This window comes from Verticillium nonalfalfae (genome assembly GCF_003724135.2).
Source record: "Verticillium nonalfalfae strain VnAa140/NRRL 66861 chromosome Unknown scaffold_45, whole genome shotgun sequence".
Taxonomy (NCBI): Eukaryota; Fungi; Ascomycota; class Sordariomycetes; order Glomerellales; family Plectosphaerellaceae; genus Verticillium; species Verticillium nonalfalfae.
In genome coordinates, this window is record NW_021167270.1 from 104,672 (window position 1) to 119,787 (window position 15,116).

The 15,116-nt window shown below is 58.4% G+C and overlaps 5 protein-coding genes across 5 annotated transcripts; 3 read left to right on the forward strand and 2 right to left on the reverse strand.

The window, feature by feature from the left end:
* Positions 1 to 1,480: 1,480 nt before the first annotated feature.
* D7B24_006403 (uncharacterized protein) lies at positions 1,481 to 3,683 on the forward strand (the record flags this gene model as incomplete). Its single annotated transcript, XM_028640534.1, has 2 exons — positions 1,481 to 2,788; positions 2,847 to 3,683. The coding sequence occupies 2 exons, from the start codon at positions 1,481 to 1,483 to the stop codon at positions 3,681 to 3,683; spliced, it is 2,145 nt and encodes a 714-aa protein (XP_028495285.1).
* Positions 3,684 to 4,100: 417 nt separating this feature from the next.
* Positions 4,101 to 4,515, reverse strand: D7B24_006404 (uncharacterized protein; the record flags this gene model as incomplete). The annotated part of the gene is made up of 3 exons (XM_028640535.1): positions 4,101 to 4,184; positions 4,256 to 4,333; positions 4,429 to 4,515. 3 exons carry the CDS (start codon positions 4,513 to 4,515, stop codon positions 4,101 to 4,103), a joined length of 249 nt encoding a protein of 82 aa, XP_028495286.1.
* A 720-nt stretch (positions 4,516 to 5,235) lies between these two features.
* Positions 5,236 to 8,419, forward strand: D7B24_006405 (uncharacterized protein; the record flags this gene model as incomplete). The annotated part of the gene is made up of 3 exons (XM_028640536.1): positions 5,236 to 5,292; positions 5,372 to 7,347; positions 7,399 to 8,419. The coding sequence occupies 3 exons, from the start codon at positions 5,236 to 5,238 to the stop codon at positions 8,417 to 8,419; spliced, it is 3,054 nt and encodes a 1,017-aa protein (XP_028495287.1).
* A 350-nt stretch (positions 8,420 to 8,769) lies between these two features.
* Positions 8,770 to 9,588, forward strand: D7B24_006406 (uncharacterized protein; the record flags this gene model as incomplete). Its single annotated transcript, XM_028640537.1, has 2 exons — positions 8,770 to 9,023; positions 9,165 to 9,588. 2 exons carry the CDS (start codon positions 8,770 to 8,772, stop codon positions 9,586 to 9,588), a joined length of 678 nt encoding a protein of 225 aa, XP_028495288.1.
* Positions 9,589 to 10,794: 1,206 nt separating this feature from the next.
* On the reverse strand, positions 10,795 to 13,332 carry D7B24_006407 (uncharacterized protein; the record flags this gene model as incomplete). The annotated part of the gene is made up of 4 exons (XM_028640538.1): positions 10,795 to 11,180; positions 11,236 to 12,431; positions 12,502 to 13,153; positions 13,302 to 13,332. The coding sequence occupies 4 exons, from the start codon at positions 13,330 to 13,332 to the stop codon at positions 10,795 to 10,797; spliced, it is 2,265 nt and encodes a 754-aa protein (XP_028495289.1).
* Positions 13,333 to 15,116: the final 1,784 nt, after the last annotated feature.

Here is a 15,116-nt window from a genome sequence, read left to right on the forward strand (position 1 = left end):
AGGCCGGTCCAGCAGAAAAAAGACTACTGGGAAGAAGAGGAGTAGAGCGGCAAGCATTCGACGACACGAAGCTGGGCCAACGTGGGAAGTTTTTGTCGAGTGCGGAAGCGTTCGTTCCCCTTGTGCCAGTTGCTCAAAAGCTGCTGACGCGCCTGCAGCTTTCCTAGGCCTAAGTAAATGCCACCTATGCGCGTCGAGACAGTGTATGGCTAGACGGCTGGGACTGTACAATTGGGCCGAAATCCCACATATTTGCACAGTCTCAAGATACCGCGCCGCATATTGGCACTGTCTTTACGAGGCGACCCCACCCTTACCCATCATTGAGCCATTGAGCTGTGCCGGGAGCCCCTGAATCCCCTATCGACCTCCCTTCCCACTCCGCAGCTCCTAGCTGAGTCTGTCCGTTGTTCCCACGCACCAACATGGAATGGATGGAGCTCTCGGCCATCCATTTCGAGCTGATTCGATGCCCCACGAGTAAAAGCCATCCTGTACAAGGCCAGCTGGCATTGTTCAATATTCCTTGTTTGGCAATGTTCTGTGCAGAGGGAGGAACGAAAGGCAAAGGCCGAAGCAAACTGTCTGTCTGATGAATGGCACAACAAATTGCATGGGACCTTGTAAGTAGCATTTGATACTAAGAATACTTATGCCCTGCGGAGCTACCGTCCCGGACCTTGCCGCAGATCACTACCTCGACGCCAACAAGCCGGATCGACCTGACTTTCAATGTTAGGTTGTCTTGAAGGCCGAACTTCTTCACTCTCGTCGAAGCACGTGCACTTAAATACAGCAGATAGGTCGTTGCTCACCACCAGCCATTCGGTCATCAACACGTGTGTGCTTCGGGGGGCACGCTGTGGCGTCGATTGACTAGCAGCCACAGTTCGACGATCTACGAAAAGGGCTGCTACTAGGGGTAGCACAGAGCGAGTCGGACGTTCACAGACATGAGTCGAGCGTGAGCCAGTCCCAAAGCAGGCGGTAGAGACACTGTAAAAGCAGAAACGCGAGAGAACATACTGAATGCCCTTATGTCATGCGGACAGCTGGTCCCCTCGCCCAGAAACGATCACCAGACTTTTGCCTCCCGGGCCTGGCCTGACCCGAACCTACCCCCCAGCCTCTGACCCCCAAATCCATATATCCATCCCCCCGCCTTTGTCTGGACTTCTGGCGAGGGGTCGGTTATGTTCTGACGATCTCGCGACCGCTCCCTTTGAGTTCTCCTCGATTCCGATCTGTACTATTCCCTCTCGTCACTGCCAAAGCTAGTATTGCTGAGAAGTGCTTCTTGGTTTCCTTTTATCATCCAGCTCAATCCATGCCACAGTGCGCGGCCAGCTGTTGTGATCGGGACCTTTCTCGACCGACCTTGTAGCGCCGAGTACCCGATACCTCTTGTCAGCACCCGAGGGCACCCCACAACCCCCTTCGTTCAAGGTTCCTTGTACCTGACTGAGCCCAGGCTCTCTCCATGTCTTCTCTGGTCGCCGACTTCATCATCAATCCAGTCATTCGGCAGGCTCGACGGCTCTCGGAGATTGGACAGCGAAGGAACACTCCAGACGAAGAGCCTGTCAATGTGGCGGACCCTAGACGAAGCCTGGCGGAGCACCTGGCCTTCTTGGGGTTTCCGCAACAGAATCAGCATGTGAACGACCCAGCTCCAGACCAGGTCAATGACAATGAGGCCCCGCTGCCGGAGCCGTCCACCCTAGACCAGCTGCAGCAGCCTCCCAGCCAAATCCGACACCGACCCCTCCGAGCTTCAACAGAACCGATTGCCGTGCCTGTCATCACGCCTCACGACATCGACCCCCCCACCAACACCACCACCACCACAACCAGCCCTCTTGCCGCAGCCACCATCTCCACTGACATTTTGGAACAAGCTCGTCGTCCCGATGCCATAGTTCAGTCACCAGCAGCCATGCTGCCCTACAATTACGCAACACCCTCGCCGCCGCCCAAGCCGCCGTCCTCGTTGCCAGAGGACGATGGCATGGGCTCACTGCGAAGGCGTTTGATCGCCATTCAAGCCCAAGATGGTCTGCCCGCGGAAGAGAAGGCCCGCCTGATGCACGAGGCCTTGATGGAAGGTTATCGTCGATCACAGACCGCGGATGTTGATGCCTACGCATCCACCAACGTCGCCACTGTCGGCGCGACCGCCAGCTCCTCGATCCCCACTGCCCATCCCGCTATCACCACCACGCCGGCCGCGGCTGCTTCTGTCGGAGGCTCTTTGCTGGGGCTGACGGCGGGCGAAGCTCTCGAACAGATTGTCCCTGTCGGCGCCCTCGACTCTTTAAAGTTCTGGCAATCAGCCCCTGGCGACCCGGCAACAGCAGAAAAGTTTGAACTCTCGGCCGACGACATCAAGCCGACCTTTGTGCCCGCTCGCTTCCCGAAAGACGCAACGCCCGAGATCATCGAAGACATATTATCGCAGCCACAGCAGCTCGGATGCCAACACTATGCTCGCAACGTCAAGCTTCAGTGCTCGACTTGCGACCGTTGGTACACATGCCGCTTCTGTCACGACGCCGCCGAGAAACACGCCCTTATCAGGAAGGATACCAGGAACATGCTGTGTATGGTGTGCGCCTGTCCGCAGAAGGCTGGTGAGGCCTGCTTCAACTGCGGCGAGGTCTCGGCTCATTACTATTGCAACATTTGCAAGCTGTGGGACAATAATCCTAACAAGAGCATCTACCACTGCAGCGATTGCGGCATCTGTCGGCGTGGCCGGGGCCTGGGAAAGGACTTCTTTCACTGCAAGGTGTGCTGCGCTCATGTTGTTTGTCTCTGCCATCATCAGCTAACCATGTGGCTCCCAGAAATGCTGCGCCTGCATCTCCATCTCTATTCAAGACTCACACAAGTGTATCGAGCGGTCTACCGACTGCGACTGCCCGATTTGTGGCGAGTACATGTTTACCTCTCCGAGGCCCGTTGTCTTCATGGTTTGCGGTCACAGTATTCACGCCAAATGCTATGACCAGCATATGCAGAGCTCCTACAAGTGTCCCATCTGCAACCGCAGCCTCCTGAACATGCAGAGCCAGTTCAGGCAGCTGGAGCTATCTATCCTCAGCCAGCCCATGCCCTTGGAGCTGCGCAACACTCGTGCCGTGATTCTGTGCAACGACTGCAGCGGCAAAAGCACCGTCCCTTATCACTGGCTCGGACTGAAATGCGCCATATGCAACTCGTACAATACGGCGCAGATTCGACTGGAGAACAGTCCATTTCCAGAAGACGCCACCGGACATCCGCCGGCGAACCCTCTTGCCGAGTCGACTGGCTCATTGGGCGCCGTGGATGTACCAGGCACACCTAGACGGCGCCACTCTTCTCTGACGGGCGTGCAGCTACGGCATGCCGTACCGCTGCCTGATCGATTGGCAAGGTCCGCATCGCCGCCCCTGCCGCCGGGGTTGGCCGTGCCCGTGCCCGAGGGAACAGCTGTACATGATGCAGACGATGCCGATGACTCTGATGAAGACATGCTCGGCCTATGGGGCACCCGTTTTCACCGGTCATCTGATGAGGAAGAGGACGACGTGGAGTCCCTTTCGGACGATGCTGGTGGCGACGACGACGATGACGACGACGTGGACGATGAAGAGGAGGAAGACGACGAGAACGAAATAGTGCTCTTCGGACACCGCTGAGTATTAAGCTACGGTTCAACGTACACGAAAGGCAAGGGGTCCTTGTTAGAGATCTGGATCACGGTGTTTGCGTGCTTTTTCTTTCCCTCTGCAATGTTTTTTGCATCATGACTGGAATGAGACATATCCTAGGGCGGATGTATGAATGGGGATATGGACTTCTCATATGCCGGTCTTCTCTGGCTTGGGCGTTGGTATGGCTTGGCTGGGGCAGAGTGGTTACATGCGTGATACGGCGACGGAATTTTCGCTCAGGGAGGAACATTTGGTCATGTGGCGTTACATAAAGGTGGCAGCTTAGCTTGCCAGCATCTTACTCTTCTTCGTCACGATGTTACCGCTGCGCCCAGTGACTGGTTGTAATGCGTTGCGCTGGCAGGTCACGGTTTCTCCAACTCCAACTGCACCCGTGGTCGTTCACTTTCTCCTCTGACTGGCCTCCTTGGCCTTCATGTCCAACTCGACCTCCTGAGCTTCTTTCCTCAGCTCCTTGACGACCGTCTACCTCTCACGTCAGTGCCTAGTACATTGGGGGGCATGGTCATTTCATAGTAGGCAGGGCAACAGCTCACAGCAAGCGCTTCGGGGTTCACGCCATTCTCAATCATGGAGATGCAGATCGATAACGTCCGGCGGTCGAGCTGGCAATTCTACTATGCGTTAGTCAGGCCTGAGGTTGGCGTGGGGGAGGGCAGGAGGGGGGTTGGCGCCCGAGAGCACTGAGACGGAGATGGGGCGCACTGACGAGGATGGTCGCGATCTCGTGCAAAATATCTACGGCCTGCTGGGCAGCGGCCTGCTTCTCTTTGCGTTCATCGGCGGGAGGCGGCATTCTATATCATGGTTTGACACGATGTCGCGCGCGCCTGGATGAACGAGAAGGAGCTGGAAGAGCGGGACTGAGCGTCTCACTCTTGTTGTTGAGACCGATGGAAAACGCGTACTGGGTATGTGCTGGCTAAGGTAGGTACCTAAGCTTGCTCAGGTAAGGTGCGCCAGTGGCAGGTGCTAAAGTGGTGGGGTCTGTCGCGCCTGCTGTTCTCAGCTGCGTGGCGGTGGCACCTGCCTTGCCCGTCTGACGCTTAATCTACGGCGTCCCCGGATTTTCTGCCGCCGGCCGGCGATGGGTCCCAAGCTGCAGAATTTCTCTTCGACATGGAACGACAGGGGGACCTTGGTCTGGCAAATCATTTTCCGAACCCGTTCGCTCATCCAACTTCATTTTGATATTCTGGACTTGTCGTCCCTCCGTCCTGACGACCCATCAGCCGGCTACGCATGCCAACCCTTCTTCGAGTCCGGTGCCATCCGCCTGCCTAGGTAGCCAGCAACGAACTCTCGCTGCGGGCTGTCGACCGACACTCGCTCTGCCGGTCCTCATTCGCCCAATCATGCGCCGCCGACGACTCATTCATCTTCACGATATGAGAAGGAGGGTTTTGGAATCGCACCGCGCCGGCTTGGACTTGAATGACTCACGCAGGTCGGATGGCTGCGCCCGTGGATGAGAGGGACCGCGTTTATGGTCCCACGCGGATCACTCTCTTGCCCTATGAAGGGACTGACGATGGCGTGCCGACGCTTCATGCGAGCAGGGCTACAAGCCAAGGTAGGTGGTTATTACCACTCCGCAGTACGGAGCAACTGCTGATCGAGTGGCAGCACCCAACTTTCACATCGTGAAACAGCCAGATGTGTGGTACCCTTCATCGACAACGGTCAAGCCAAACGCCATCAGCTGGGATCTTCAGAAACAGCACAAGCGATGGCTGGCCGGCACGCACCCAGAGGCATTCACCGGCATGTCCGATCTCCTTTCAGATCTCATGTGCGAGTCCAATGAAGCCACGCGGTCTGCAAATCATCCTCTCCTGGCGATCGGCCAGATGGCCAATCTTACGGATCCCCGACGCCCGCGTGTCAGACCTGTCATCGCCATGGCTGCAGGCGAATCCGGACAGCTCTTGCGCCTCAGTGCTCTTCGAGACTCGACGTGGCGCTGGGGCACGCATCAGAGCCCTGCACTCCATCGACTACACCTTGACGCCGACGACGTCGACGAGGTGGCCCACTGGGCGCACGATGACAGTCCCATCTCACAGGTCAAGGCAGCAATGAGCTTGGTGGGCAGTGAGCCTTCACGCTACATCATTGTGCAGAAGAAACTGGCAACAACGGTCCTCAAGCCACAGTATCGGACGATTCCTGTGGCTAGGGAACATTCAGGCGTGGGAGAGGATCGCGAACGGCCCTCACGAATCGATCCAAAGCCTATCATGGTGGTCTCGGATCACGACACTGGAGGTCGCCCACATGCTGATTTTTCTTACTGTCCGGGGTCGGAGGGCAAGCCGGAACTTTTAGCCGTGGTAGACGACTTTGGATATTGGTACGTGTGGGAGATGCAGGGCCGGTTCAAAGTCACGCGCCCCGGATTGGAGGCCAATCTTCGATTTCACGGCCACATTGAGCAGGGGATACTCGACGTTGCACCAACACAGACCGAAACGACAATGCTGGCGGCGACGCACGGCATATTGTGGATCGGCGCTTCCGGGTCAGACTGGAATCACTGGGACGCTGCGCTGGTGGCAGCGGTGGACTCCGGAGGCATTCCCCCAAGCGCTTCCTCGCGAGCCACAGCTTTCATTGTTTGGAGTCAAAAACAACTTGCACTTGTTGACTTGCGAACTGTCACATCAGCCATTCTCGACTGTCCGGTACGGACCACGCCCAAAGACTTGATCCTGGATGTCAAACAAAACCCTGCCAACCAGCGCCAAATATTCGTCCTGACGACTACAAGCCTGTTCTGGATCGAGATTTCCCCGCCAGTGGCAGCTGGTCAGACTGCGAGTGGACCCAGGATTCTCCTATCGTGCGCCCACCTACGGAGCGCCAACAATCGATTCCTGAAGCTGAAGGTGCACCATGGCTGGTCAAGCCTCGGCGACGATGCTAGCCTTGTTTGCTTGCATTCGAGCCGCAATCCTGATATTGATATTTACGCCTTCGGCGCACACGAGACGACGAGCCTGCCTCAATTTCAGCATCACATGGTCCGCGTACCAGGCATTGGCCAAGGAGAGGATGAGAATGGCCTCGAAATGCAGACTTTTTGCCTCGCACCAGCCACCTTGACCGCCTCCACGCCCTCGACGGGCCCCGGCGCAGCACACATGGACCGTGAGGACCATTTCTGGCAACTCTTTGTTCTAAATCAAGATCTTGGTTTGAACTGCTCGCTGGTGGTGGCCACATCTGGTTCTCACGATGACGTTCGCCTTCCTGACACGCTCAAGGTGACGGGAAAGAAGAGAAAGATTGTGAATCAGCGAAGAACAGCTTTTATCCAGCAGCTTGCCGAAGTCTTCGCAGTGCCAGACGCCTTTGGCGAGATGGACGAACTCTTCCGACTCAGGCAAGGAGCTGGCGGGGACCTGGCACTCATACAGGATGGTCCGGGCTCCGCACGACGTTGGCCAAGGAGCAAGGTTGAGGGCGTTGACCTGCTGTTCTTCCGCGTGGGAGTTTCGATGGAGACGGTGGCGATGGAGAGTCGAAGGGTTGAGGCTAAAGGCTCATTCCAAGGCTTCGACCTAATCCATCGGGCAGTGGCACAATGCCTCGGTATGGAGGACCAACAGCTGCCGCTGAGCACATTGTAAGATTGACACGCAGCGATCTTGATGCAAACAAATACTGACATGAACAGGCGAGACTATCAGCCCGCAATGGAGGCTCCTCCGATCGACGAGGCCGACGAAGAAATTTGGGATGCGCGATTACATGAATTTTATAGTCTCAACGACCAGCGGATTGTCATCCAGTCAACGGCAGCTCGCTTTTTTGGCCTACCCGTGGATGCCACTCTCTCCTTTTCAGCTTTGCGGCGACATTGCGAAGAGCTTTGGCCGGCCACAGATGCCTCAGTCGAGGCACAGATCTCGAGACGGCTCGCGCTGGCAGAAACAGTCGAGGCCTCGATAAGGTCCCTAGTCGGTGTTATGGCTTTTGATTTTACCTCATCCGAAACCTACGACGGGCTCACAACATGGGTGCCAGAACCGAAAGGGCCGAAACAACCAACGCAAGCGGGGTCTTCGCAGCGGACGGTCTATCCGACACCCCGCGCCACGGCCTCTGCATCGCCCGGCCCTTCGTCGCATTTCGAGAGCTCACAGCCTGAGAGCTCTCAATCTCACACATCACAGCCAGCGTCTCAGGAGAAGAGTGTCCCGGGCGCGCTGCAGCGGCTCAGCATGCTCGCCCGTCACGTCAACAAGGAGGCCAAGATTGCGGGTCCACCTCATCCAGTCCTTTCGTACTGGCCAGAAGAGCGTGGCGTGCCCATGCAGGGATATCAGTCGAGCGTACTGATGGCCTCATCTCAGCGGTTGGAGGCCGTCCGAAGTCGATTCCAGCGGATAGAATCGAGGCGACAGAAGCGTAGCCGCATCATGGACGGGTCTTCACGGTCTGCGACCCAGGATCTTGCAACGTCGTCTCAGATGCCCCGGCTACCTTCCTCGCCGTCCATGCCGGCTCGCTCGCTGGCCTTGCCGCCGGCCCTTTCGCAGCAGCCGCAGATTGCATTCCGGCCACTGTTGCCGTCATCGCAGGTGCTGGGCTCATCGCAACTGGCGCCGGCCATGATCATGTCGCAGACAGTGCCAGGAATACATGGGCGGCGGCCGCAGGGAAAGAAGAAGGCGAAGCGGAGGGGTGGATTTTAGGATGCAGGGACCTTGGAGTTGGTTTGTGTAGGCGTAGTCTTGAGATACCCATAAGGGGAGAAATGTGAGATTGCATAGAATGACCTGCATGGTTGTGGTGACTACCACAGGGGTGGAAATATGATGATCTATGCCGGGCTACTTCCATGTTCGCAAGCTGAGCAGTTAGTCGTCTTGACGAGGAAACTGGGTCCGTGGCAAACGATCCACTCACAACCGTTCCCCGCCAACCTCATCCAACGTCGTGACCCTTCATCAGTAACCTCACGTCCACAGATGAAGACATCCAGTGTACCATTGTCATTTCACCGACAGAAGACGCACCTCGAACGAAAGTCGTACCAAGCACCATGTCCTGCTCGCACGAGCATCATAGCCACGGTGGCGATGACCACCATGGCCACGAGCACGACCATTCAGACGACATCACGCCGGCGTTGCAGCACTCGCTGTACCAGCAGATCAACTTTGACGAGATCACGACGCTCAACGAGGCCGTGCCCGACAGCGGACGAGCCATAGTGAAGAAGACTTGGGCCGACCGGCTCAGCGTGGACGTCGAACTCGAGAGCGACGCCGATGAGCAGCTGCTCATGACCGTGCCGTGAGTTGTCCAGCGAGCTTTGCCACTCCGCGTTGCATCGCGCGAACATGTGTCCCCCCCCCCTCCCCCGCAAGAAAAAGCCGCGGTGCTTTCACCATGTCGGATCCTGAGAACCATGCTGACGAAAGAGGGACAACCCAGATTCACCGCCCAGGTCAAGCTCCACGCCCTCCTCCTCCGCACGTCCCCGGCGCCCTCGGCGCCGCGCACCCTGCACGTCTTCCTCAATCGCGACGACCTCGACTTCGCGTCGGCCGAGGACAGCCCGCCGACGCAGACGTTTGAGCTCGCGCAGACGTCCGACGTGCAGGAGATCCCCGTGCGGCGCGCCCTCTTCGGCAAGGTCCGCCGCCTGACGCTCTTCTTCCCGGACAACTTCTCCGCCGGCGACGACGACGTCACGCGCCTGTCGTATGTCGGCTTTCGGGGCGAGTGGACGGCGCTCGGCCGGGCGCCGACGAATATCGTCTACGAGAGCGCCGCGCGGCCGAGCGACCACACGGTCAAGGGAACGGGGATCAACCAGGTCGGGGGCGGAATCGGAGGGAGGGGGGATGGAATGTAAGGAGGGGACGTAAAGGCGCGGGGCATGGACTGGCTTTTCTCTTTCATCAGCTTGCAAGAGAAGTCGACAGATGAACCGCGAGACGTCAGCTAATGCACTTTCACCATTCTTGGAAGGGCGTGATCATCTTGGACAGCGTGCAGCCTAGTGGCGTGGCGCGCGTTCGAGGTCGCAACACCATGTCTGGGGGGGGGGGGGGATATATGCTTTGTGGCTGGCCAGCACACCATGACCTCGACAACACCCTGACGGCCAACAGCAGACTCCTCATTGCCCTTCATAAGCAACCTTTGTCCTGTTCCTCCCACCGACAACCGAAAAAAAAGCCACCGTGGCCGAGCCGTATACGTCGCCGAACAAACCGTTCCACCGTCATCAGAACCAAATCCAAAACCCCCCACCACCCTCCGAGTTCGAGTCCGGCAGCCGGAGAGGGGGAGACAAGAGGGGGAGACAGAAAAAGATTCGCTTCTGAAGGGCGGGCGGTGATGAAATCGAGAACCGACGGCAGAGATGTAGGGACCGACTCGGTCCTGAACTCTTTTGCCGATACTCTCCATGTTGATCACAAATGTGCCATGAAATTGGTAGGCGAGGCCCAACTTTGCCTCTCAAGATGATGCGTATTCGTGTGGGATCGATCCGCGCTGCGTAGAACAGGTTTGGTGGGTTGAGGGTTTTATATTTGTCTCGCTCGGTGTCCAAATTGATCAGCACATGATCAGGAGCAAAATCACCCAAGCGTAGCACCTCTCGGGATTCAGATTTCGTAGCAGGCCTTCAAAACAGTATGTCAGGGAAGTGACTTGATCAGGCGACTGAAAGACGAGTTATGTGAGGGTTCTCGACGACGGGCCACTTTGGTCACTGTCAAGTCTTCCATGCTTTACCTTGCTCATTTTGAACGGCAAGGCATCTCGCGATAGACGACACGGTCAGGCCAAAACACACTACGATGCATCCAGAGATTGACGCTAAAACCATTCATTCGAGTAGCCAGCCCAGAAAGGCGGCATCTACCAACCGTATCTCGTACATAGCCATGTGATATCCAATACTGGCAGCGACCAGGCGTCATCCATCTATTCTTTCCAATTCTCTCACAATCCACACGCTTTCCTCTGACGCAAATCATGAGCTCGAGGCAAAGCACCATGCCGCCGTCTATATGCAATGCAACAGTGTAGCGCCATTATGGGAAGGCAGCTAGTCCCTCTCGTCCCCGCCGTCGCCCGTCTGGTTGACCGGCGCGTATCGTCCGCCGCCGGCACTGCTGTCGCCGCGGGTGCGGCCGACGACGCGCGACACCCAGCCGCTGATGGTGCTGCTGGCGTCGGCGTCGTTGACGCCGCCGAGGTGCGACGCCTTGCCATCGATGGCTGCGGCGTCGGCCGGGTCGAGCGACAGTCCTGGGATCGCGCGGTCGGGACCGACGCCGGGGCGCATGGCCGATGCAGGCGAGCCGTACTGCATGAGCGACCCTGTCTCGGCGGCGTGAATCGACGGCGTGCCAATGGCCGTGCTGGCGTCGCCAAACAGCGAGTCCATCTCCTCGAGACGGACACCACATGTTTCGGGGTACACAAAGTAGACTTGAGACGGTCAGTGTCCATGCGCGCACGACATTGTAGAACAGAATACACTCACCGACAACGAAACTGACGACGCAGAAGAAGGCGTGGATCAGGTACATGCGCCACTTGATCCATTCCTGCAGGATGGGGGTCATCTCGCCGACCAGCCAGTTGAACGCCCAGTTGGTGGCCGTCGACAGACTGGCACCCTTGGAACGGATGCTGAGCGGCAGAATCTCGGGCGGGTACAGCCAGGGGATCGGACCCCACGAGTAGCCAAAGGCTGCGTTGTAGATCATGACGAAGATGACGACGCACGTCGGCGTCCACGACACGTCGAGGTAGATGAAGTACGAGATGAGCGACAAGGAGACAGCCATCAGGATGGCACCGCTGAGCAGGATAGGCCGGCGTCCCCACCTGTCGACGAGGTACCACGGGGGGATGGTCGACAGGAAGTACGTGATGCCGTTGATGCCGGTCATCAGCACAGCATCCTGTCCGACCCAGCCGGCCGACTCAAAGACGTAGGGCGCGTAGTACGAGATGACGTTGATGCCGTTGAGCTGGGCCAGGCCCTGGGCGGACATGGCGATGAAGACACGGGTGCCGTAGCGGCGGAACATCTCGGCGTAGGAACGCTCGCCTTCCTGGCGCTGGAGCAGGACATTCATCTTAATCTCACGGAACTCCTCACGGGCCTTGGGGTTGTGAATGTCACCCTTGCCGTACAGGTCAGCAATGACAATGATGCCCTCTTCGTCACGGTCCGTATCGAGGAGCCATCGGGGCGACTCGACAATGATCAGGCTGCCGAAGCCGAGCAGGGCGCCCATGACACACTGCATCATCAGCGGAACACGCCAGGACATGTCGCTCTGGATGAAGCCGCAGAAGTAGTCGACCCAGACCGACGTGGCGTAGCCGATGATGTTGCCCGAGAACTCAATGCAGGCCAGCTTGCCACGGTTGTGAGGAGGGGAGATCTCGGACTGGTACACGGGCACGATCGTCGACAGGGCACCGACACCGAAACCGGCAATGATGCGGCCGAGCATCATCATGGGCATGCCGTTGGCCATGGTCTGGAGGGCACCACCGACGAAGAAGATGATGGAGCCGTAGAAAATGGTCTTGCGGCGGCCTATGATATCACCGACGCGACCGACAATGAGGGAGGAGATGAAGGCGCCGATCTCGAGGATGGCCACCATGGTGCCGACCTCGGCCCTCGAGGGATCGTGGAAGTAGGCCTTGAAGAAGGGGCCGCTAGAGGTGGGGCGTCGTCAGCAGTGGACAGAAACGAGGAGGATGGGGTCAGCAGAGGGGCATGTTGTACGTGATGATTCCCGACATGACGCCCTGGTCATATCCGAAGAGGAAGACGCCTAATGACACGAAGATGCTGGTGAAGTACACCAGGGCCTTGCCGGTGAGGCCATGGACGGAGCGTCCGCCGGTCATGATGAAGCCGAGGGCGCGGAGGGTGAGGGTGGGACGAGGTTTCTGGATGCGAGGGACCTCGATGGCCTCCTTGTCAACGGGGCCCGGTCTCGAGGGGGAGCGATGGGCGTGTCCCGCGGGCGGCTGGATGCGGACTCGCTTTTGCGGGTTGTGGCTCTTGGTGTGTCGTCGTGCTAGGCCAGCGAGCAGCTCGTCATCGGCGTCGTGGTCGAGCTGGAAGCGCAGGGGATCCTCGTCGCCGAGCTGCTCGGCAATGTCGCCCGTGTCGGTCCAAGAGGATTCGGAGCCGGACGCAATGGCCTTTTGGTCGTAGTCGTGGCCGTGATGGTGTTGGTGTTGGTGGCCGCGGCCGTGACGGCGGGAGGGAGGAGAGTCGGGGTCGGGGCTCTGGTGGGCACCCAGCAATGACGTCGCCTGTTCCTGGTCCGAGCGAGAAGGCAGGGTTCGAAGGGGGATGTTGGAGGGAAGACGGGCGGGCTGTGAAGAGGGAATCTTGGGCGGCGATGGGGCTGTATGGCAGCAGCTCCCTTCCGCTCGAAAGATTGGGGGTTGTGAAAGGGGGGGGTGTGGAAGAGGAAACGAAAGGAATGCGGCCGTTTATGTGAAGCGAAGATGCAGGCAGGCCGACAAGCAGAAAGACAGGCTGAGAGGCTGGCTGAAGGGTGAATCAGGGACTGATTGAGCAGGAACTGGGTCCGACCGGCATCTGGGTGGAGGCAGGCGTCAGCGTACAGCAACAGCAGGAGGGCAGGGCAGGACAGCAGGGAAGGCAGCAGCACTGGGTTGGGGGTGGGCACTGGGCAGGCACCGCTGGGCTCCACGGATGGACACTGTCTGCCGCACGGTGGTCCCAGATAACGGCTGTTGGGCCGTCAGAACCGTTGAGTGTGTGTGTGTCAGTGTCTCTCCTCCTCTCTCCGAGATCTCAGAGATCAGTCGGGACGGGCAGGTCCCAGGCGCGGAGGCCCAAGGACAGTGCGAGGTGTCCCACGCGCCAAGAGACCACTGTAAGGCTGAGCGAAGGCCGGTGCGGGGCACCGTGTCTTGGGCGACCTCTCAGCAGGCTCACACAGCACCCAGAGGGCTCAGCATCCAGAGGGCTCAGCAGACTGCTCTTCCCTGGAAAGTGCCCAGAGGACAACCTTTTCCAGGCTGCACGCCTGGTGCACGCTCGAACGACCATCTGTCTCGAGGGCCCAGGACAGGCAACTGGCGCGCGTCGGGAGACAAGGAAAGCCAGGAAAGTCAGACACACAGAGGGGAAGGGGAAACGGAGAAAGGAAAATGTGACAGGGAATCGAACACGATGTGACGGAATCGACCATTCGATCAGATGCCATCCAACACCCCGTCTTTTTTTTTTCCCCAGCTCCTCTGCCTCTCTGCATCTCGCTGGCCCCCCTCCCCGCCAGTCTGGGGATGTGACAGAGAGCTCCGCAGAATCCACTCGACGAGAGGCCGTCGCTGCACGATGAGAAAAATCGTGGCAAGCTAGGGTGTGATGGGGGCAGCAAGCAGACATGGACACGAAAGAAGACCAGCCGGAGGGACTCACGTGTACAAGTGCCGATTCAGGTGACAGGCCGTGTGCTGCGGAGCAGTCTGCTGAGTCCGGGACGTCGACGAGGGTGTGCGATGCGAAGAGGGTCCTGGTTCGTCATGTGCTGCGATGCGTGTGTGTGTGTGCGCGTGTGCGAGTTGTGGTCTCGGGACGACGGGCAGTGGAGATGCTGCTCAAGGGGACTCGGTCGCGTGAAAGGGGGGATCGCGACGGGAGGACCACGCGTCAGCGAGCGAGACAGAAAGGAACGGCGGTTCGTCGGGTGAGGTTTGGCGAGAGACAAGAGACGGGAAGGGACAGAAAAGGTGAGAGTGAACGAGGCACACGAGGTTCGATGGCTTGATCAATGGATTTGAGAGTGCACGTCTCGACACCACGCGGAAAACCACCCCCTATTCTCCTTACGAAAAGGCCGAATTTCAGACGTCGCTCGGGGATCCGGGGACCCTCACTTCCCTGTCGCGCTCCGCTGAGCTGACCCCCCCCCAACGTCCGCCCGTTCTTGATTCGCAGAGCTGACATGGCCAGCTGGTGGAAAGGTAGCCTCTGATTGCTCCAGTACGCTGATTACCTAACGGGACCGTCCTGCGTCTCCTTACTTTCTTGTAATGCATGTGTCCGCACGTTCCGCTGCCTTCTTGGCCCTGACCGGAGAGCCATTCACAGGCCGCCAAGCCGCGAGGCTGGGCAGCCTGGTGGACCGACTGCGAGATGATCTCGGTGGGGCCACTGTCGGAGTCGGACCAGGTTGACATGCTCCCACCGGCCAGCGTTTGGGGCGCTTGCTGGGACGGGATCAGCAGAATGTTCGTCGCTGAACGCTGCAGCCGATTTGGCGGTGAGTCTCCGCCCTCTGCCTTTAGACCTCAACCTGAAATCCTTATCTTTCAACACATCTCACTTCTTTCGTGAAGTACGCCATCTGCAGG